Raw genomic sequence first — 21352 nt, 5'->3', positions numbered from 1 at the left:
GCACTGCCTTGAACTCCTCAGTTTCAAACCACTGAATCGAGTCTTTCACTGGGCACTGTGAAGCTTATTTGAGGTTTGAATACCTCTGGGGCCTTGAGCGCTGCTCAGAATGAGTTGGAGAGCGCTGGTCTTGCTCCACAAAGCTCTAATGGAGACAACTGAGCTCTCTGAGCACTTCCTACCAGAGATTTCTGCAGCATCCTGAGTTTGCTGTTCTTCCTATCAAAGCTCGTTTTCCTTCGCACACCTCAGTAAAGCACCTTTGAGGAATTGCAGTGCTTTGAGGAGTGAACAGAAACCTGCCTATTCTGCAATGACAAACGTGGCTGTTGTGTCTTCTCTGCAGTACAAGACCAGCAAAGAGGGCAGTGTTATGGGTGTCACAGTGTCCCGCATTGCCATGCTGTCTCACTGTCAAGCCCTGTCTCAGGCCTGCAACTACTCTGAAGGTGGGTGATGCCACAGGAACGTCAAAGGAATGAAGGTTCAGCAGCATTAAGTGTTTGCCTCTGTATTTTAATGCCTGACTATGAATAACCAATGCACAACAGCATCTGCTTTAATAAAAGGAGGTCGTAAAAGACACAAGTGCAGGTTATTTCTCCCTCAAAAGAGAAGCCATTTATAAGCTTTTTCCCTTTTTATCCAAAGTGCCGTAGTGAAAAGGAATAAAAAGTGGGATTTGCATCCCATCTCGGAAGTGAACAAGTCCCTTTTGATGCATCAAAAGGGGAGCAAATGACTCAAAAATGGAGCATTCTTCCTTGAGTTCCCCTCTCACTGCACTGCGCACCCATTAAAGGCTCTTTCCAACCTTTTGTTCTTGGTGCTGTGTGTAGATACCAAAGCATCTCTTGTGCATTCTGTACCGGTTGTGTGAGGCTTTTGGGCTAAACCCGAAACGGGGATTGGAAGTAGCTGGTGGGATTACAGAGAGTTCTGCGGCAGGACATGGGTCTGCCTTGTAAATCAAGTTAATTTATAGATCCATGAGTGAAACTTTATTCTTAGATGTCATGTATTAAATGACATCTGAATGTCACTGTATGAAAAGCAGAGTTTGCCTTTCGGAAGCCATCCCTTCAGTTTCCATTGCTTCTGGGAGTCAGTGCTTGAATGATGCTCTCCACTCCCTTCCCCTGCTGTTGCTCATGCATAATGAGGTTAAGATCCAATCTGTTCTACTAACGTACAGTACACGCTGGGGTTTGATTTTCTTGCAACGTTCTGGGATGCGTCCTCTTGACTTGATGCTCGCTTGTGTTCCTTTGCATAAGAAGGGCTTGGAAAATGCATAATCAGACAAACAAGGCTCTTGACAGGTTCAAATGCCAGATTCAGATTTCACTTCAAAGCCTCAACTTCCCCTTTTCAGGTGAAACCATAGTGAATGTTCTGGATTTTAAGAAGGATGCAGGCTTGTGGCACGGCATTCTTACGGTGAGTTGAGCCTGGAAGCACTTTCTGAAGCATTTCATAGCTCTTTGTGATGGCAACATCTGAGGAGATGGTTGAGGACCCTTTACCTATTGAGTCAACCATTTAGACCTGCAATTCTCTGGATGCAGAGTAGGAGCATCCTCAGTTATATCAGCTCATGGTGGGGTAGGGGTTGATGCGGACTGAAGGTGACCCCTGTTTCTGCTTGAGAACAGGGTTTACGAGCCCCTTCCTAAAAGTCTTTCTCTCTGCTTTGCAGAATGTAATGAACAAGCTGCACACGATCAGTGTGCCCTATTCCGTGATGAAAACCTGCCCGCTCTCGTGGGTGCAGAGAGTTCATGCTCACAAAGGTAACTGGGTGTTAGCACAGCTCCGGCTTGAAGCTCTCGGGATAAATGGGCCAGGAACATTTAACACCTCGCATGCTTTAGATGCTGTTGTCTTGTTCTTCCATGGCAAATCTCAAGGACCAAACCTCTTAATTCCTTTCGAAACATGCACAAAGTCCTCATGCCATGTGAACGTCAGCAAACTTGATGGGGACCTCGTAACCTGTGTCCTTGAAGGCAGTGCCTGTTATAACACCAAGAAAATAGTTGAGCGCAGCGAGATCTGTTGGTGCCCAGGCCTCACCGAGGACATTCAGATGGTGACAGTGATTTCTGCACGCTGGAGGAGGGGCTCTGATAGTGACAGACCCTGGCTCAGGTGGTGGGCAAATGGCCTGTGTGCCACAGCAGATGCTGTTGTAGGCTGGGACTTGCTGTTACTGCAGGCTCATTTGGGAGTGTTGGAGTGCGTATTCATATGACAGTGACTCATGGAAAGCTTTTCTTTGTCCTTACATGGGGGTTTTCGTCTTGATTCGCAGCAAAAGTTGCTTTAGTCAAGTGTCGAGACTTGCACTGGGCCATGATGGCCCATCGAGACCAAAGAGACGTCACTTTGAGTTCTCTGCGCATGCTGATTGTAACCGATGGTGCAAATCCTTGTGAGTATCCACATCCTGCTCTTTCCAGGAGGGCTTTCCCAGCTCATTGTCTCCCAGGCTCAAGCTTAACTCCTGTGAGCAAAGGGTGTCCCCATCCAAGCCAGTTGTCGCAGCAGAATGCCATGGATGATGGTGTTAAAGGCTTTACTGCCAACATCCACAGCCTTCCCCTCATCCATTGAGTGGGTCACCTTGTCCTAGAAGGAGATCAGATCAGTCAAGCAGGACCTGCCTTTCATAAACCCCTTCTGCCTGGGCCTGATCCTGTGGTTGTCCTGTATGTGCCCAGTGATGGCACCCATCATGATCTGCTCCATGACCTTCCCCAGCACCGAGCTCAGGCTGACAGGCCTGTAGTTCCCCACATCCTCCTCCTTGTAGATGGGCATCAACTCAAACCATGCGAAGTCATAGCAGCATGTTTTCTGTCTTCCCAGGGTCTGTTTCCTCATGCGATGCCTTCCTGAGCTTGTTTCAGAGCCATGGGCTTAAACCAGAGGCCATTTGCCCGTGTGCCACATCTCCAGAAGCGATGACCATTGCAATACGGAGGTAATGGGCGCACAGCATTGCAGGCTGGAGTTCAGTCACAGTTGACTTAAGCATGTACCAAGATCCCCTGCCACATGTTCCTGTAGCTGTTAGACATGATCTTCTAAGATACAAGTGCTTTTTTTCCCCTCTGAGATGTGTGACAGCTCAGCAGTGCCTGCAAGGAGCGTGCATGCATTTTCCTACTCTCCATTTACGAAGCTGGGGTGGTATTGTTGGATCTGAGATTCAATTTGATGCCACTTTGGACACTCATTTTCATAGCCTGTTTCTGTCCATTGCTGCCTTCTGTTAAAGAGCCCTGCAGTCATCTGGCCTGGGCACTGGTGTTTAACATGGGGTCAGCTAAAGAGCTGGAAGAAGAATTGCACTTGCCCAAGAACGGGGTTCCGTACGTGTTGGTGAATGTGGCTCTTCCTCTGCTGCCATCTCACAGGTTTAAATTCATTATGCAGAGGAGAGACACTGAAATCTGTGTGTTTGCGTTGCTGTGATAGCTTCATGTGAGCCCAATCACAGCCTCTGTGCCTGACTGAGTGCATTGATTTTGTGTCCTACAAAGGCCTGGCGTCCCCGGGGCACCTCTGCCTGGCAGGGCCATCCTGTCCATGAACGGGCTGAGCTTTGGTGTGATTCGGGTCAACACCGAAGACAAAAACTCTGCTCTCACTGTCCAGGACGTTGGCCACGTGATGCCGGGAGGTAAAAACGGGCAGGAATCTCCTCTAAGACCTTTTAGTGTGCATGGGCTGCAGTGGTTTTGAAGTCCCACGTTCGGGGAGGTTGGGCTGTGGTGTCTGTCGCAGTCAAACGCGTCAGACCTGGGGGCCTAACGTAACCTTGTGTGGTTCGTCCTAGGAATGATGTGTATAGTGAAACCTGATGGACCACCTCAGCTCTGCAAAACAGATGAGATTGGCGAAATCTGTGTTAGCTCCAGAGCAGGAGGAATGATGTATTACGGGCTGGCAGGGGTGACAAAGAATACATTTGAGGTGCGTATAGGAGAGTGCATCTTTCTTTCCCTGTTTTTTGTGTAGAATTCATAGAATCATAGAATGGGTTGGGTTGGAAAGGACCTGAAGCTCATCCAGTTCCAACCCCTGCCATGGGCAGGGACACCTCACACTAAACCAGGGCACCCAAGGCTTCATCCAACCTGGCCTTGAACACCGCCAGGGATGGAGCACTCACAGCTTCCCTGGGCAACCCATTCCAGTGCCTCAGCACCTTCACAGGAAAGAATTTCCTCCTTAGATCCAATCTGAACTTCCCCAGTTTGAACCCGTTACCCCTTGTCCTGTCACTGCAGTCCCCAATGAAGAGTCCCTCCCCAGCATCCCTATAGCCCCCTTCAGACACTGGAAGCTGCTCTGAGGTCTCCACGCAGCTTCTCTGCTCCAGGCTGAACAGCCCCAACTTCCTCAGCCTGGCTCCATACAGGAGCTGCTCCAGCCCCTGCTCATCCTCGTGGCCTCCTCTGGGCTTGTTCCAAAGCCTTGTATAATCGCTTGGGTTTGTACCTCTGCTGTTAATGTTGCTCTTTAACAAGATACCCTGCAAATCTCCTCACAGTTCGGTACCTTCAGTGCTTCCCTTTCAGAAAGGTCTCCAGCAGTGCTAAACCAGTGCCTGTAGCAGGGATTCCCTCATCACTCTCATACAGTGCAGTTCTTGATGTGCAAAATGCTCTCCTAGCCTTTATCTCCAGTGTCCTCCCTTCCGTTGCAGGTTATCCCTGTGAACTCAGCTGGCTCTCCAGTGGGTGATGTGCCATTTGTCCGCTCCGGCTTGCTGGGATTTGTCGGACCTGTATGTAATACACTTTGTGAGCTCGCATTGCTGTATTCTTGTTCACGTTGGTAGCCTTCGGTGTTAGAAGGAAAAGCATTTGTTAGAAGGAAAAGCATTTGTGTACGGAGGTCTATGGCTGGAATGCTTCTGGTTTGGTCCTAAACGATGTCATTTAAAGAGAAAGAAAACGTGTTTCATCCAAATCGCATCCAGCCGTAGTTAGGAAACATGGAAGTCAGCAAAGACCTGAGAATATCCTCTTGTTGGAGTCACTCACAGATGTTTGGTCCTGCAGGGCAGTTTGGTCTTTGTGGTTGGGAAGATGGATGGATTGCTGACAGTCAGCGGCCGCAGGCACAACGCCGACGACATCGTCGCAACGGGATTGGCAGTGGAGTCAATAAAGACAGTTTACAGAGGAAGGTCAGCACAGTAAACCTTGCCCCTCTCCATAAGCTTCTGCATGAAACAGGGTCTTTAGGGTGATCTGTGATGTCTCTTCAAGTAAGCGGAGGCTTTGGGTCGCTCAGTTACTGTCTAAGCCAAGGAAGATTTGCTTTATTTGGCCTGGTCCTGCCCAACATGGGTCTGGTTTCCCCGCTCTTGCCTGGCTTTTCATCAAGTCTTTGGACTTAAAGGGAAGGAATCAGGTAACAAGATCGAGTCAGGCCCATAGGGAATTCAGTGCTCTATAGAACTTTCTCCTAAGCCTCTGTAGTCATCAGCTGCCGGCTGGTGCTCTGCAGGAAGGAGGGGTTTCATCAGCATCCAAAGACACCTCATTTTGTGGAGCAGTTTAGGGTATAATTCCCCAGGTCCTCAGGCAGGGTTGGGGCTTGTGTCCCTGAGATGTTAACGGGGGGTTTTAAGCCCCCTGCATCATGTAGATGCTTTTAAAGCTTTTATGGCACTGGGGATTCATCCCATGTTGGAACAGCGATGTGAGAGCAGCTTGGGAGGACAGGGGACTGTGCTATGCAGAAATATCAGCAGAAGGTGGGATGAATCCCTCAGTTCACAAAGTCTTCCCTTTTTTACTCAGTTTTAGTTGTTTAACTAAAGTTGTTTGGGGTTTTTTTCCTCTGTATTTGCCCCATCAGGGCTTTTCTGAATGAGTTTTGTATTTGGCTTCATATTCCTGAGGAGCACAACTGGAACTTGTGCCAATGCGGCTCTCCCTTTTCCCCTAGGATTGCTGTCTTCTCCGTATCCGTCTTCTACGACGAGAGGATCGTGGTGGTTGCAGAGCAGAGGCCGGATGCATCTGAAGAGGACAGTTTCCAGTGGATGAGTCGAGTGCTGCAGGTGGGTCCACGCACACGGGTGCATGGGGAGGGTTTGTGCAGCCTTGCAGTGTGTGAGCAGATCCGGGGCCATCAGCAGGCCCCAGATGGAAGGAGCACAGGCTCATTGCTCCCTCTTGGCACAGGCTTGGGTACACCTGCTCCACACAAGCTGTTGTGGTCAGTCCTGAAGGTCTGACCACAAAGTGGTCAGCATTAGGCTGGCACAATGACTGTAGAGCAGCACAGTTGCCTCTCAGCACTGCAAAGGAGAGCCAGTGCTTGGGCTTAGGAGCTCTGCTTTAGCTTTGGTCATGGTGATGCGCAAAGATAGGCTTTAAAGCCACCCTTATCTTTGGAGATGCATTTTCAGCAGGGAGACAGGAAGCAGAGGAAGGTTCAAGCAGCTGAACAAGGGGAATCATAAGGAGAATGAGTAGCAAATACACGCAGTGAGAGCTGCCTGCATTGCGTGTGTGTCAGTGTTGAGAATGATGGTTCAGGTTGTGAAGTATGCAGACTGAGAGAGAAACCAGGGGAGTACCTGGTGGGCTGAATAATGCATTAGACGCCTGAATGCTGAAGCAGCCCGAAAGCAGCAGTGTGATGGCTCAGAGGAGACAGATGGGTGAAGCCCTGAGCTCCAAATCATGGGATTCATCAAGCAGCTGTGTGTATGTGGGGATTTGGGGCATGAGAAGTTGAAAACTGGATTTCTTGTCTATGAAATGACGAAAGGCAGGGATGCTGCAAGCGCTTAACCCTAACCATAGGGCTCGCTGATGTTACAGAGGGGAACTGAAGTGCTAGTGACTGACTCGCTCCTCCAGCACCTTCTAAATGCAGGGGTTTGTCTTGCAGATGTCAGTGCAGCCAGTGTAGTACCAGGAATCCCAGTGACCACCTTTCCTTCCTCTAGGCAATCGACAGCATTCACCAAGTGGGGGTGTATTGCCTTGCTCTTGTGCCAGCCAACACGTTGCCAAAAACTCCCTTGGGAGGGATCCACATCTCACAAACTAAACAGCACTTTCTGGAGGGCTCCCTGCATCCCTGCAACATCCTCATGTGCCCGCACACGTGTGTGACCAACTTGCCCAAACCCAGGCAGAAACAACCAGGTAACGGTGGTGGTTGAGGCTGGAAACTGAAGTTCGCTCCCGCAGCAGAGCTGGGTGATGCCTCTGAGCATCCTGCGTGCTGGGGACCAGAGCTTGGGGCCGGTGGTTGGGGTCTGTTTGAGGCCTCTCTGCATGTGTCAGTCCACGATTTCTGGTTCCTACCTCTGAACTCCTTGGGATTCTCCCTGCTGGTGAACGGGAGCCTTCTGAACTCTATCAGTGAGGTTGCACTACCTCATGGATGCCGCTGGCACCCGTGGCCAGGAGCAGTGGGATCCTAGAGGGAATCTCGGTACCTTTGTCCCTGCAGATTGCAGTTCTAGGCCAGCTCCTTCCCATTTGCGTGGAAAGTCCCCATTTCAGGTGGCTGTTCTTTACCAACAGGCGTTGGCCCTGCCTCTGTGATGGTGGGGAACCTGGTTGCTGGGAAGCGCATTGCTCAAGCCTCTGGAAGAGATCTTGGTCAACTAGAAGACAACGACTTAGTTAAAAAGGTAAATCAGGCTTTCTTACAGCTAGAGAACGGGAAGGAATGGGAAGCACTTAAACACCACCTCTGAAACAGAAGCACTGATGTTAAATTGCTGCCTCTTTGTTTCAGCACCAGTTCCTGACAGAGGTGTTGCAGTGGAGAGCTCAAGCAACTCCTGACCACCCGCTCTTCCTTTTGTTAAACGCCAAGGTACAGTCGGTGCGGAGCCGTTGGGGTTCAGCACAAGCTCCAGACTGCTTCAAATCCTTTTGCCCATCCAGTGTCTTCTGCTTAGTCTCTGGATCAGATTTTGCCCATGGATTTATAGCCTTTGAACCTCTCGGTCGCGTCAGCTCAGTGACTGTGTCCTGGTTCAGTGCTTGCTTTTAAAGCTGAGCCTGTCTGTAGGTCCCACTGGTTCCTGTATCCTTTAATGATGTATCCCTCTTGAGTACATTCTGACAAGGTTCTGGTGCAGGAAGACCCGAACTGACTCCCTGGGAGGTGGAATTTTCTAGAGCAGATCTAATTCCATCTCTTTTTGCTATGGTAGTGAATAAACGGCTCCTTGGATGCCAGCAGCCTGTAGGAATGGATATAGAGCTATAGACTGACACTTAGCAAGCAGGTTTGGAGGGGTTTTCCTGCACTGACACTTGCATTGCGCCAGGCCCTCTTTAGAGCACTTTTGTCTCCTTTCAAGGGAACCACGGTGTGCACAGCCACCTGCCTCCAGCTGCACAAAAAGGCGGAGAGAATCGCATCGGTTCTGTGCGACAAAGGACACCTCAATGCAGGAGACAACGTGGTGCTTCTGTATCCTCCTGGTAAGCGAGGTTTTACTGATGGCTGCAGCGTGGGCTTTACCTGAAATCCCACTGAGAGCTGGAATTACAGGAGAGGTCACTGGAACGGCAATGCCTTAGGGACTGAACTCCCTGGGCTAGTTTTGGGCTGGCTTTGGAAGAGCCAGTTTGTGCCTGGCTAGAACTTGCTGTGTCATCAAAGACTTCTGGGGTTATCAAAGACCCTCTGGTATGATACGTTCAGCACATTCATAGACACTTGTGACCTTGCTGCATGGGCTGGAAAGCTGTGCTACCAGAGACTCCTCAGCTCCTGGTCTGCTCAGATCTTGAAGGCACATTGCCTGTTTTAGCAGCTTTTCATCCAGAGAATATGCAGTTTGCTATGAAGAATGGCCGGGTGGCATCTGGTAGAGACCGGTGCCATCGCCTCCAGCTGTGCAGGAGCTGGGTGCTTCCTCTGGGCCTTTCTACAGCAGCAGGTTGGGAACGATGGGAAGTGCAGTGTGGCCAGCGGCACGCAGCTTTAGCACTTGGGGTGTGCAAGATGCTCACTGCTGGTGAGAGGTGCTCTCTGGTGTGCGTACTCCTTGCCCTGCCACACGGTTCTTTTTGTCCTGACTGACTCTGGAGTCATTTGACGCTTGGGATGTTGCTCTCCTGTAAGACAGATGTGGTTTTCTCTGTGGTCTCTCCTGTCCCAGTCCCCTCTCCCAAGCTTTCTTAGCTTCCCTGTCATGCTGCCCTCAGTGTTTGGACCGCTTACGTTGCACATCCGTGCTGTGGCAGTGACCGGTGCTTGTGCCACCTTCTAATGAGAGATAGCAGCGGATGCTTGGAGGAGAAGTACTCCCCTGGTGCCCCCCAGGGCGTGCACCCCTCAGTGGCCCCCACTACAGCCTATTGTGTCCTTGCAGGCATTGAGCTAATCACCGCGTTCTATGGCTGCTTGTACGCTGGCTGCATCCCCGTGACCGTGAGACCACCTCATGCTCAGAGCCTCACTGCTACTCTGCCCACTGTGCGAATGATCGTGGAAGTGAGTAACGGGGGGGGGGAGCTGAGAGCGGGGCTGCAGCACCGCTGCCTCGGCCTCCGGTGGTTACCCCCAGGCGCCCGTGCTCTTGACACGACAGCAGGGATTGAAGCGCATCTTACAGCTGAAGGCCAGTGTTTGCCTTGGTAAAACGCAAGAGACCCGCCTCTCCCTTTGTGGCGAGTTGAATTGCTGTCAAACGAGGGCGTTCTGAGGGATCCTAGCGTGATGCTGCCACTGAAAACGTCCCGTTGACGCTCCTTACTGCTGGGCAAGTGCGAATCCTGCTGTTAGTTACTTCCCGAGCCCAGTAACCAGGAAAGGACCATGGGAGAGGAAGGCAGACGTAGCCGGTGGAACGTTCGCCCCTGCTCTACAGCTCCTGCCGTGGCTGTTTGCGTTTTAGGCTGCATTTGGGGGTTTAGTGAAGGGAATCGGTGCAGGTTTGCAGAGGGAAGCTGGCTGCGGGTGGCAAAAGGGTCTCTGAACAGAAAACCCCCCACGGGCAGTGCCGCTGGGATGCACGGTTCCTCCTTCCTTCGTTTCCTAATGGGTGTTTCTGGTTTTAGGTCAGCAAAGCCGCCTGTATCCTCACAACCCAGACCTTAATGAGGCTCCTGAAATCCAGGGAGGCAGCAGCTGCTGTGGACGTGAAAACCTGGCCAACCATCATTGACACAGGTGGGCTCGTGGGCTAAAAGGCTCCTTTAACGTTGTGTAGGGGTTTGGCTGCCATGGGGACTCTCCCCTATTTCAGGTACAAACTGGATGGCTCTTAAGGATTTGGCTGCTTAGGGAACCTCCCCAGGGTCTAAGCTAGCTCTGCCCTTGTTTACTGACATCTCTGCTGCGTTTGTTGAGCTATGCATGGAAAATAACTGTCCTGAAAAGTCACCTTGCAGGCAGCTGTTGATGTCCTGGAGACGGGAGTGAGTCTTTCCTCCCTTTTCCTGACAACCATTTCCTACATGGGAGCCTTGGCACGAGTCTCATCATGCGTTCAGTCTAAAGGGAATTAATAGAAAGCTTTCTCATCCATCCCTGGCTGTTGGAAAGCTGTGTTCTCCTTTCAAATACCAGCTCAGTAACCGAAACGAACCACGTTTGTGCCTTGCCTTTACAGATGACTTGCCCAGGAAGCGGCTCTCTCAGCTCTATAAGCCACCTACGCCTGAAATGTTGGCATACCTCGATTTTAGTGTCTCCACAACAGGGATGCTTACAGGAGTAAAGGTACAGTAAAAGGGGTTTAGGTGATGGGGGGTTTGGTGTCTTGCCTTTGGCTGATATTCTGAACCACCTCCCCCCTTGACCTTCACCAAAGCTAGCTCTTGGAGCTTGGAGCCCAGTGAAGCTTTTCTTGCAGTAAAGCTACGGATGCACTGCAGGCAACGCAGTGGGACTTTGTGCTCAAAACCCACTTCGGCAGCATAGGCAGGGAGGTCTCTGTAGTGGGCATCAGGAGTTCTGCTGCTGCTTCCCTCTAGGAGAGCAGTGAGCAAGGTGTGAGGAGCAGAGCTTCTGCTTTTCCCTGCCAGGAGCAGAACAGGAACGCAGTTGATAGAAAGGAGGAAGAGAACCTGAAACATTAAAGCCTTAGGCTGTCATTAGCGACCGGCTGTGATTGGAGTTTGCGATGCTCAAAGCTTTTTAAGCAGTAGCTGTTGTTTTCGCTGGTCCTGGTTTACTGGGGCTCAGCGGTTTCTGCACCTGCTGTGGAAGATGAGGGAATGAAACCCATCGTCCATGGAGCACTGTTAGGAAGTCAGACCCATCTCTGTTCTTGCCTGCCTGTCTTGATGAAGTCCTGGGTTGATGCCCTTCAATTTGAGCACGGTTTCTCTGTCTCTGGGTTGCAGATGTCCCACGCAGCGGTGAGTGGCCTCTGCAGGGCCATCAAGCTGCAGTGTGAGCTCTACTCCTCCCGGCAGATCGCAATTTGTCTCGACCCCTATTGTGGACTGGGGTTTGTGCTCTGGTGCCTTTGCAGGTACGACTTTGGAGGGGAAAAGGGGAGGATTGACTCCTGGCTGGTTATAAATGGGAAACGGCATCAAAAGTGTTTTCTTCCTCAATGTTCCTCGCAGTGTGTACTCTGGACACCAGTCAATCTTAATTCCTCCTATGGAGCTGGAATCCAATCTTTTCCTCTGGTTATCTACTGTCAGCCAGTACAAAATAAGGGACACTTTCTGTTCCTATTCAGTCATGGAACTGTGCACAAAGGGACTTGGAAACCAAGTTGAAATGTTAAAGGTAAGAACTGTTCCTTCAGTGCTGTTCCAGCAATTAAGCCATGGTAGTAAAGCAAAGCGATGTGATTGTTGTGCAAGAGGAAAACTGTTGTATTTGAGTCTCTGGTCCACAGCTTGCTCAAAAAGCAAAACCATTTTGCTTTTGCAGCCCCGGGAAAGGAAAAGGATTGGGATGGATCGGGTGTATCTATTGCAATGCAGGTAGCACATCGCCAATGAGTGTCAGAGACTGCCGGGCAAACCTTAAGAGAGGATGCCAGCAGCAGGATGCTATGCGGAAGAACTGCTTATGTAAGAGTCTGCAGTGAAGGCTCAGAGCAGCACATGATGCAAAGCACACATGTCAGGGGATTTGCTAAATAGAGGTGTTTGCTCCTTGGAGATGAGAGGAAGGGAAAACAAAATAGCTCCGTAAAACACTCGAGGTGCCTTTTTTGCATGAGGTTTACTGAAATAGCGCACTGCATCTATGAGGCTGAGGATCAGCCTTGTTCTGTTGGGGGCAGGAAGGCGTCTGCTCTGGGGTGTGTCACCAGTTCAGCAGCACAAGGCACACATGTGATCCACTGGTGAACGCTGTTCAGTGCATTTGTGATCATGTTCAGAAATAAGAATGGATTCTGGCCCCGGTTTTATTGAAGGTTCAATGTGTTTAGAGGAGAGCCACGAGGATGAGCAGGGACTGGAGCACCTCCCGTATGGAGCCAGGCTGAGGAAGTTGGGGCTGTTCAGCCTGGAGCAGAGAAGCTGCGTGGAGACCTCAGAGCAGCTTCCAGTGTCTGAAGGGGGCTATAGGGATGCTGGGGAGGGACTCTTCATCAGGGACTGTAGTGACAGGACAAGGGGTAACGGGTTCAAACTGAAACAGGGGAAGTTCAGATTGGATCTAAGGAGGAAATTCTTTCCTGTGAGGGTGCTGAGGCACTGGAATGGGTTGCCCAGGGAGGTTGGGAGTGCTCCATCCCTGGCGGTGTTCAAGGCCAGGTTGGACAGAGCCTTGGGTGCCCTGGTTTAGTGTGAGGTGTCCCTGCCCATGGCAGGGGGTTGGAACTGGATGAGCTTCAGATCCTTTCCAACCCAACCCATTCCATGAGTCTATAATCCCAGTAAATGACTTTATTCTCACTTGGTTTGGTTTCCATCTATATAAATAGTGAAGAGCAGATGTAATCTTAGCTGACAAGCACTGCAGCAGCATGTGATGCTACGTTCTGTAGCAGAGGAAGAAGCACTGTTAATGCATCTTTTGTTGTAGCAGTATTTCTAGGCTCTGTTCAAACACATCTCACAGTTACAAGTAGAAGCTGAAAAGAGGAAAGAACTCGGACACAAGGACAGTGTTTTCCTGTATTTCCTCAAGTCATCTGCAGGAACAGAAGCAAATGTGAATCATTTAGAGAAGAGATTCAGAGCAGCCTTGTGGATAAGGACTTGGGGGTGTTGGTGGATGAGAAAATGAACATGAGCCAGCTTCAGTGTGCACTCGCAGCCCAGAAACCAACCGTATCCTGGGCTGCATCCAAAGGAGCGTGACCAGCAGGGTGAAGGAGGTGATCCTGCCCCTCTGCTCTGCTCCTGTGAGACCTCACCTGGAGCATTGTGTGCAGTTCTGGTGTCCTCAACATAAAAAGGGCATGGAGCTGTTGGAGCAAGTCCAGAGGAGGCCATGAGGAAGAGCAGGGACTGGAGCACCTCCTGTATGGAGCCACGCTGAGGAAGTTGGGGCTGTTCAGCCTGGAGCAGAGAAGCTGCGTGGAGACCTCAGAGCAGCTTCCAGTGTCTGAAGGGGGCCTATAGGGATGCTGGGGATGGACATCAGGGACTGCAGTGACAGAACAAGGGGTAACGGGTTCAAACTGAAACAGGGGAAGTTCAGATTGGATCTAAGGAGGAAATTCTTTCCTGTGAGGGTGCTGAGGCACTGGAATCGGTTGCCCAGGGAGGTTGGGAGTGCTCCATCCCTGGCAGTGTTCAAGGCCAGGTTGGATGAAGCTTTGGGTGCCCTGGTTCAGGATGAGGTTTCCCTGCCCATGGCAGGGAGTTGGAACTGGATGAGCTTCAGGTCCTTTCCAACCCTGACTGTTCCATGATTCTATGTGAGGGGACAGGCCTGGTGCAGTGTGGCACGCACAGACCTGTGCACTCCTTCGTGTCTATTCCAGGCACGCGGCATTAACCTGTCCTGCGTCCGGACCTGCGTGGTGGTTGCAGAGGAACGGCCGCGCGTTTCCCTCACTCAATCCTTCTCCAAGCTCTTCAAAGACATTGGCCTGTCCTCGCGTGCTGTAAGCACCACCTTCGGGTCTAGAGTCAACGTTGCCATCTGCTTACAGGTAACACGAGTGCACGTGTTGTGCCTGCTGATGTATTCCCAGATCCGGTTGTATCCCACGTCAGCCAGCTTCCCGAGCTGCACGTGCCTTATGGAGCCCAGCATCTGCTTTGTAGAGAGCAGCTGGCCCCAGGTTTAAACAGCTTCTTTTCAGCTGCCAGGTTGTATCAGAGATGCTCAAAGCAGCTGAAAGGTGACATTGGAGAACTGTGTATTTCCACTGAAATAATGACTCAGCCCCAGGGCTGAGAGCTGAGAGCACTTGGGCTGTATCCGTAGCAGCTTCCCCCTCCCCAAAGGTGCGTCTCACGCTGGCGTTCCACTCGGAGAGCAAACAGCCTGTTTGGTGGAGTGTTTCCTTCAGTGCAGCTGCAGAGGGGGGGAAATGGGAATCTGGAGCTTGCTGCCTGTAAGGACCCCCTGGAAACGTTCATGAGCCCAGGCAGGAGTTCCCCTGGCTCCGTAGGTGCGTTAATTCTTCAATGTTCACTCTTCAGGGAACATCCGGACCTGATCCCACCACGGTTTACGTAGATCTGAAATCCTTGAGACACGACAGGTACAGTGATTTACTTCGTAACGCTATGGAAAGCGACGTGATGGTCCCGAGCCATCACCTCTCAGGACATCGCAGCTCTTTTCTTCCCCCCCTCACAATGTCTTCTTTACCTTCAGAGTACGTCTGGTGGAAAGGGGAGCTCCTCAAAGCCTGCTGCTTTCAGAATCTGGGAAGGTAATTCCATGATCACAGACTATAGAATATACTACCTAGGTATGATAGCAGGCCTGGCACGCAGCATCTGCTGACCACACGTTTCTTGTATCCCCACTCTGCTGTGGCTGTGTAGCTAGGAAAGGTGGCATGGCATGAGAAGAGGTGATAACTGGTTAGAGCGTTCCTTGGGGAAGTTAGTTTGCTTTATGATGAAGCATCCCTTGATTCAGGAGCATGCTTTGGTGAAACAAATCAAAGAGTTGGTAAAAGGAACCCCACCAAAGTGACTGCTGTCCTGTCCTTGAAATGAGCATTTCAGAGACATATAGAATCATAGAACAGTCAGGGTTGGAAAGGACCTGAAGATCATCCAGTTCCAACCCCTGCCATGGGCAGGGACACCTCATCCTGAACCATCCCACCCAAGGCTTCATCCAACCTGGCCTTGAACACTGCCAGGGATGGAGCACTCCCAACCTCCCTGGGCAACCCATTCCAGTGCCTCAGCACCCTCACAGGAAAGAATTTCCTCCTTAGATCCAATCTGAACTTCCCCTGTTTCAGTTTGAACCCGTTACCCCTTGTCCTGTCACTGCAGTCCCTGATGAAGAGTCCATCCCCAGCATCCCTATAGACTTCCTGTATTATTTAATGTAGCTCTTAACGCCCTTCTTTAAATGGATTAATTAAAAGATATTTCCAGTAAGTTTTGACATTGAATTCTACAAAATCAAGGTCTAGCAACATTTGCAGGCCCAGAATGCCTTACCTGTGTGCCTTCTGAGTCATGAAATCCATTCATGCCATTAGCTTCCACCCCATCCTCAGCGTGCGTGTCCTCACACGTCTGATACCTGGTTGTCAGTGCTGTGGGTGAGATCACACCTTTCCGGAGGTAAAGGGACAGCCTTTGTGTTTCAGTGGTGCATGAAGGTGGTCCCCACACGGATCACGTATTCCTTCTTGTGCTCTTCAGATCTTACCTGGAGTCAAAGTGGTCATTGTCAACCCCGAGACGAAAGGGCCCCTTGGAGATTCTCACCTCGGGGAGGTAAGTGCAGGTTTCACCCTTCGGGCAGCTTCTGCCGTCTCTGAGCTGCATTCTCCCTTTGCAGTTACGCAAGCTGCTGCTGACAGGCCGTGAGTGGTCCTTCCTGCAGGTCTTTGTGAGCTGAATTAGTGCTGTGCAGAGTTTGGGGGGGGGGATTTTACTGTCGGGTGTCAAGGCAAGAAAGCCTGCTAGCAAGGAAGGCTGATTCCACGCTAAACCTCGAATAACTGGCTTCCAAATAATCTCATTTACATTTTGCTTTCTTTACCTTGGTTACACACCGGTGCGTTTGATCTTAGTGGGTTATAATCCATTTTTGGCCTTGATGTGTTACAAAAATCCACAGTTTATTTGCTCAATCCTCAGCTTACAGTTATTAAGAGCCTCAGTCTGCAAGATGCATTTTTAAGATTCTCCAGGGTATTTGGAGGCTTGAGCTAAATGCAAACCGTTCTGGATCTGGAAAACCATAGATAAAAAGAGGATCTTGTTACAGTTTGGTACCTGCCTCATTGTAATTGATGCTCTGGCTTTGTAGTGGGTAAGGTCTGACTGGTTTGCCACTTCCTGCACAGATCTGGGTCAACAGTCCACACACAGCCAGTGGCTACTACACTATCTACGACAACGAAACCCTTCAAGCTGATCATTTCAACACTCGGCTGAGTTTTGGTGATGCTGCTCAGACGCTCTGGGCTCGCACCGGTTACCTTGGCTTTGTTCGTCGCACAGAGCTCACAGCTGCCAGTGGAGGTATGGCCCAGATTAAACTGCAGCTTTGAAATGAAGATGATGGGTTTCCATTCACACTGTGTCGATGGAATGGTTTGGCTTGGAGGGGACCTTAGAGATCTAGTTCCACTTTCCACTAGACCAGGTTGCTTCAAGCCCCATCCAGCCAAGCCTTGATCCGCATGATCTGGATCCAAGAGACACTTGATTTCTCTTTGATGATGCCATGTATTATCTGCCATTCCCTGTTTCCATAGTACAGTACACTCCATGTCCCACCTCTCCTCTCCAGAGCGCCACGATGCACTGTATGTTGTTGGAGCACTGGATGAGACTTTGGAGCTGAGGGGGCTGCGCTACCATCCGATTGACATTGAGACTTCGGTATCTCGGACACACAGAAGCATTGCTGAATGGTAAAACAGCCATGAAAACCGGATTCACCCTGAGCTAGCTGAAATGTAGCAATGGTCAAGCAAAGACACAGGGTTTAAGAGAAAAACAATGGGCAAAGTGAGGTCTTTTTTGTCATCAGCAAGTCATGAACCTCGCTTCCTCTCTGCAGGCCAGACTAATACTGGGGCTGACTGACTCAGTGTTTTCTCACAGGCTTTAATTCAAAATAGAAATGATCATTTCCTGCTTTGTGCTGTAAAAACCCATTTATATTTGAGTCGGGGAAAGCAGCATTTAGTTCTTACCTCACACTAAGCAGTACTGAGATAGATTTGACTGAGCTTTGACACATCAGGGCTAGATCGTCTTGGAGTCGGGTGGCTTGGAAATGCAGCCCAAAGCAGGTGATAAACTCCATCTGAGGATAAAGAATGGTGGATCTTTGTGAACATAACTGGGTTTTCTGTCTGTTTCTTCTTCTTTCTGACTTCCAGTGCTGTCTTCACATGGACCAACTTGCTCGTGGTCGTCGTGGAGCTGTGTGGCTGTGAACAGGAAGCCCTGGATTTAGTCCCTCTGGTCACAAACGTGGTCCTGGAAGAACATTACCTGATTGTGGGAGTGGTGGTGGTGGTGGATCCTGGAGTTATCCCTATCAATTCCAGAGGAGAGAAACAACGAATGCATCTCCGTGACAGCTTCCTAGCTGATCAGTTAGACCCCATATATGTAGCATATAACATGTGATGTGTATGGGGGGGGGGGAAGTGATGTTCAGCGACTTTGTGGGGACCACTAAATGACAGGAGGTGGCTTGAGAACTGAAGCTGGTGAAAATTACTAATACTTGATATCAAGTTTGAGATTGCTGCCACATTCCCTTCACCTCGTCCTCTGCTGTCGAGACCCCATTTAAGTACCAAGGGGCAGAAGGAGATGTGGTAGACAATGGAGAACTTCTGTAACAGTTTACTGCAATATTAGCTTTATAGCAAATGCAAAGTGTGTGAGCTACAAAATCCCTTAAGGCCTTTACAGTAGTGTTACTTTTTTCATCTGTTGTACATATTTGTATTTTTATCTAATACTGGGTTAGGATTCTATAAGGGGAGGGTTTATTTAGTTAAGATAATAAACTATTAAGAAAAGGGTCATCAGAGTTCTGCAGTTCCCTGCTCTATAATGTCCTTTGCATCTGGGCTGGAGCTGTTCATCCCCTGGGATCACACAACCTGGTTAAAATTGTGCCATGACCAAACCAATAACGTCCAGAATCGAAGAGTTACTTATTCCTATAGATATTTCTTGAATTTAAAGAAGAATTTTGCCTATATTTTAAATATGTAAATATTATTATACATAATTCACTTAGAAAATTAACTTGGATAATGATGACGGCTGAAGGTAGACAATTTTTAAGGACGAGTAACTTTTGTGGTCCTTAGAATTCCATTTGGTTAGACAACTAATGTGAGCTAAACACCCCTTTCACAAGCTTCCTTATTTCAGTGTGTAGTCTTTTATTGCTGGCCAGACGCGTGTCATAGCATGCAGAAACCTTTGATTCCAAGGTCCATCTTCCTAAAAGAGGCTGAATTGAAACAGTAACGTGGAACTGGGTCGAAATCGCAGTGCGAGTCTTAAATCCTTAGCAGAAAGGATGCACCCGAGGGACCACCTCTGCCTCATCCTGCATCACCTTGTGTTTGAAGGGAAGCAAGTCCATTAGACTGACGCAGTTAAACTCGGTGTTTGTGCAGTTCAGCCACTACTCCATGTAGTTCCCTCTGGGAAGAGCAAGAAATACTGTAAATAGGCTTTAATGTGGGAGGCAACAACCTGGGTTTCCTCAAAGCAGTCACCAGAAAGAACGAGATGATGCTGGGGTTTAAGTTGAATTCATTTTTATCTCTTACAGGAGGAGGCCCAAAAATGAGACAGAGCAATTCTGGTAAAGACACTGTTAAATAACTGTAGTGCAAGGTAATATCCCAGCCTTCAAACACCTTCCACATTCCTAAATGTCAAGAAACAGAAGCCTTAGAGTAGTGCGTGTGAGCTCTTACAGTGAGGAAGCAATTGCACAGCGGGCTGAGGTGTTTAAGCTTTGACTCAAAAATCACCTTTCTTGCATTTAATACTTCATCATCTTCTAAGAACGATTAAATGCCCATGTATGTTAAGGAAATCAGATTCCGGAAGCAGTGGGAGCTGATACCAGACACTGCAACAGGGGGGGGTTGAGTCAGAAGTGGTCTCCAGTGTGAATGAACTTGTTCACGATGCTCCAAATGACCTCAGTCGGAGTTTGGAGGCAGTTTGTCATCGCTTTATAGGCTGCCCTTTGAAGACCCTGTGGCAGCTGGAGCACCACTCAGTGTATCTGTAAGCAAAACGGACCTCCTGATGCGCTCTTAGTTCTTTGCTGAAGGCAGGAGCGTTCCAAATGCTATTCCTGAAACCTCTTTGGTGGCAGAATAGATTCAGGCACTGGAAGTTAGAGCTGCTTGCGACCACTTCACTTTACCTCCTTGAACCACGTCTGTATCCACCACAGCGGTCCGGCAACGTGGGAGATGCTGTTTTCATGGGGAGGGAGGTGGCCCTGTGACCTGTTGGTGCTGCGGCTTAGGGTGTGAAGTGCACAAAAGTGGTTCTCCCTCTTTAGCCAGCAAAGTCGTCTTGTTGGTCCATGAGCGTCACTCTTTGTATGTGTTTCGCAGTGCAGCTTCACTTCCTCGTTGCCTGTTTCTGGTGGTCTTCACCTTTTTCTTCCTCAAACTGAAGCGTTCGGTGACTTGTTTCCACGAAGCCGTTGTCCATTGAAGTGGATTTTAAGTGCAGTTTTAGGATCGTCTTTTTATTTGTCCTCGTGATATTTCAGCCATAAGAAAAATGCATGTATTCATTCAATCAAAGGTCCCCGGTATGGGGCAGATGATTGACTTTCCAAAATGGCTTTTTAAAGACGTACTGGATTATTTTGGGGTTGTTTTTCCTTGTTTTTATTGGCATAGGTATTACTGGCTTCTCTTGGTTTGGGGATTTCTCTTGCAAGTTTACTGGGTGCTCTTAACCTCTCTTCTGGCACGTTCCATTTCTCTGCCTTGGAGAACTGCAAGTTTACAGTCCTGCCCCTTGAAGGAGAGCACATTCCATCGCTGATCTCCAGTAAGTGACACACAGCAGCTGGCCAGCTTGGACTTTGCTTCTGTCCATGTTTGGCCCAGTGAAGAGCAATGTCCTGGAGAGGAGGAAGTACGGAGCTGTGGCTCTGGAAACCACGCATCCCAGCTCCAGCTCTGCTAATGACTGACCACAAGGCCTTCCACGGGTCATTTCACTCACTCCTTCCGTTTCTTCCTCTGTAAAGGAGGATCTTATCTAATCCTTACAACATCCCTGTGAGGTAACTAACTGTACAGCACTAAGTGCTAACTATTTCTCATTGCAAGCCTCTTTGAGGCTGGGCTCAGTTTGTTCTTCCAAACTGGTTAAGTGATCATTTGGTTGTCAGGGCAAAGCTGTCACAAGATGCAGCCGTGGTGCTTTCGAGAACAAACTCAGTCACTTGGCAGGGCCACCGGGTTCAGAGCTGGATGCTTTCCCCTAAGTGCTGACTCAAGCCTGGGATCCCAAGCAGCAGGCTCTCCACACCAGTTTGACTTTGCAGCTTGTGCAGAAGGCAAAAGCATTCCCTGCCATGGCCCATCCGATCCCATGCTAACAGCTGCAGTGAAACTTATAAACCTAGGAATTCCTAACGCTTTGAACTAAAGGATTTTGTATGTCTTGCTGTTCACGAATACCCCCGCAGCAAAAGATGTGGGTACAGGTAACTCCAAGCCCTGTCTTGTTAGAATTTGCACTGCATTTCTGCTCTAAATCAATGTGATTCCGATGCGTCACGCTAACTGTCCTACCGATAAGGTTGTAAAAACAAGATGCATTTTAGCCCTAGATGGAGTTTTGCTTTCATTTCTGTCAAGCTCTCTGCCATTGTCAGGTTCAGGCTGCAGCGTTATGTAATTATGTATAAAGGTTTTATTTATTTCCGATTAGATTAGCTCCATGTTTTTAACACCTGGCTGGACAGTGTTCCATTAACGCATTGATTGTGTTTCCTTTGTCTTGTGTTAATAAATATTGATGCCTGATCGGCTTGCCGAGTGCTTCATCTGCTCTTTCTCTCCTGGATCGTTATTGTAAGGAAGCAACCACGGGTTAAGGAAGGCGACAAGCTCGAAGTATTGTGGGGAATGCTTTATGGCACTTGCATGAAGAGATAGTGTGAGATGTATCTGAAGGGGGCCATAGGGGTGCTGGGGAGGGACTCTTCATTGGGGACTGCAGTGACAGGACAAGGGGTAACG

General features: G+C 49.5%; 1 protein-coding gene across 3 annotated transcripts in view; it reads left to right on the top strand.

Annotated features, from left to right (window-relative positions):
* The window catches only part of DIP2B (disco interacting protein 2 homolog B), a 66884-nt gene extending 45748 nt beyond the window's left edge, over positions 1 to 21136 (top strand). For all 3 annotated transcript variants that reach the window (XM_065659593.1, XM_065659592.1, XM_065659591.1), the window contains 26 exons: positions 347 to 449; positions 1376 to 1440; positions 1700 to 1793; positions 2315 to 2434; positions 2872 to 2986; positions 3549 to 3688; positions 3845 to 3981; positions 4718 to 4798; positions 5076 to 5203; positions 5971 to 6085; positions 6983 to 7184; positions 7569 to 7678; positions 7786 to 7866; positions 8360 to 8483; positions 9380 to 9501; positions 10068 to 10179; positions 10622 to 10731; positions 11358 to 11488; positions 11586 to 11754; positions 13916 to 14086; positions 14583 to 14644; positions 14761 to 14818; positions 15777 to 15851; positions 16427 to 16604; positions 16876 to 16999; positions 17474 to 21136. In XM_065659593.1, coding sequence (XP_065515665.1) covers positions 347 to 449; positions 1376 to 1440; positions 1700 to 1793; positions 2315 to 2434; positions 2872 to 2986; positions 3549 to 3688; positions 3845 to 3981; positions 4718 to 4798; positions 5076 to 5203; positions 5971 to 6085; positions 6983 to 7184; positions 7569 to 7678; positions 7786 to 7866; positions 8360 to 8483; positions 9380 to 9501; positions 10068 to 10179; positions 10622 to 10731; positions 11358 to 11488; positions 11586 to 11754; positions 13916 to 14086; positions 14583 to 14644; positions 14761 to 14818; positions 15777 to 15851; positions 16427 to 16604; positions 16876 to 16999; positions 17474 to 17726 — 3180 coding nt within the window. In that variant the 3' untranslated portion in view covers positions 17727 to 21136. The remainder of the gene's footprint in view (positions 1 to 346; positions 450 to 1375; positions 1441 to 1699; positions 1794 to 2314; positions 2435 to 2871; positions 2987 to 3548; positions 3689 to 3844; positions 3982 to 4717; positions 4799 to 5075; positions 5204 to 5970; positions 6086 to 6982; positions 7185 to 7568; positions 7679 to 7785; positions 7867 to 8359; positions 8484 to 9379; positions 9502 to 10067; positions 10180 to 10621; positions 10732 to 11357; positions 11489 to 11585; positions 11755 to 13915; positions 14087 to 14582; positions 14645 to 14760; positions 14819 to 15776; positions 15852 to 16426; positions 16605 to 16875; positions 17000 to 17473) is intronic.
* The last annotated feature ends 216 nt before the right edge of the window (positions 21137 to 21352 follow it).

The sequence above is a fragment of the Lathamus discolor genome, chromosome 23 (assembly GCF_037157495.1).
Source record: "Lathamus discolor isolate bLatDis1 chromosome 23, bLatDis1.hap1, whole genome shotgun sequence".
Classification (NCBI taxonomy): domain Eukaryota; kingdom Metazoa; phylum Chordata; class Aves; order Psittaciformes; family Psittacidae; genus Lathamus; species Lathamus discolor.
This window is presented reverse-complemented; position numbering and strand designations above follow the sequence as displayed.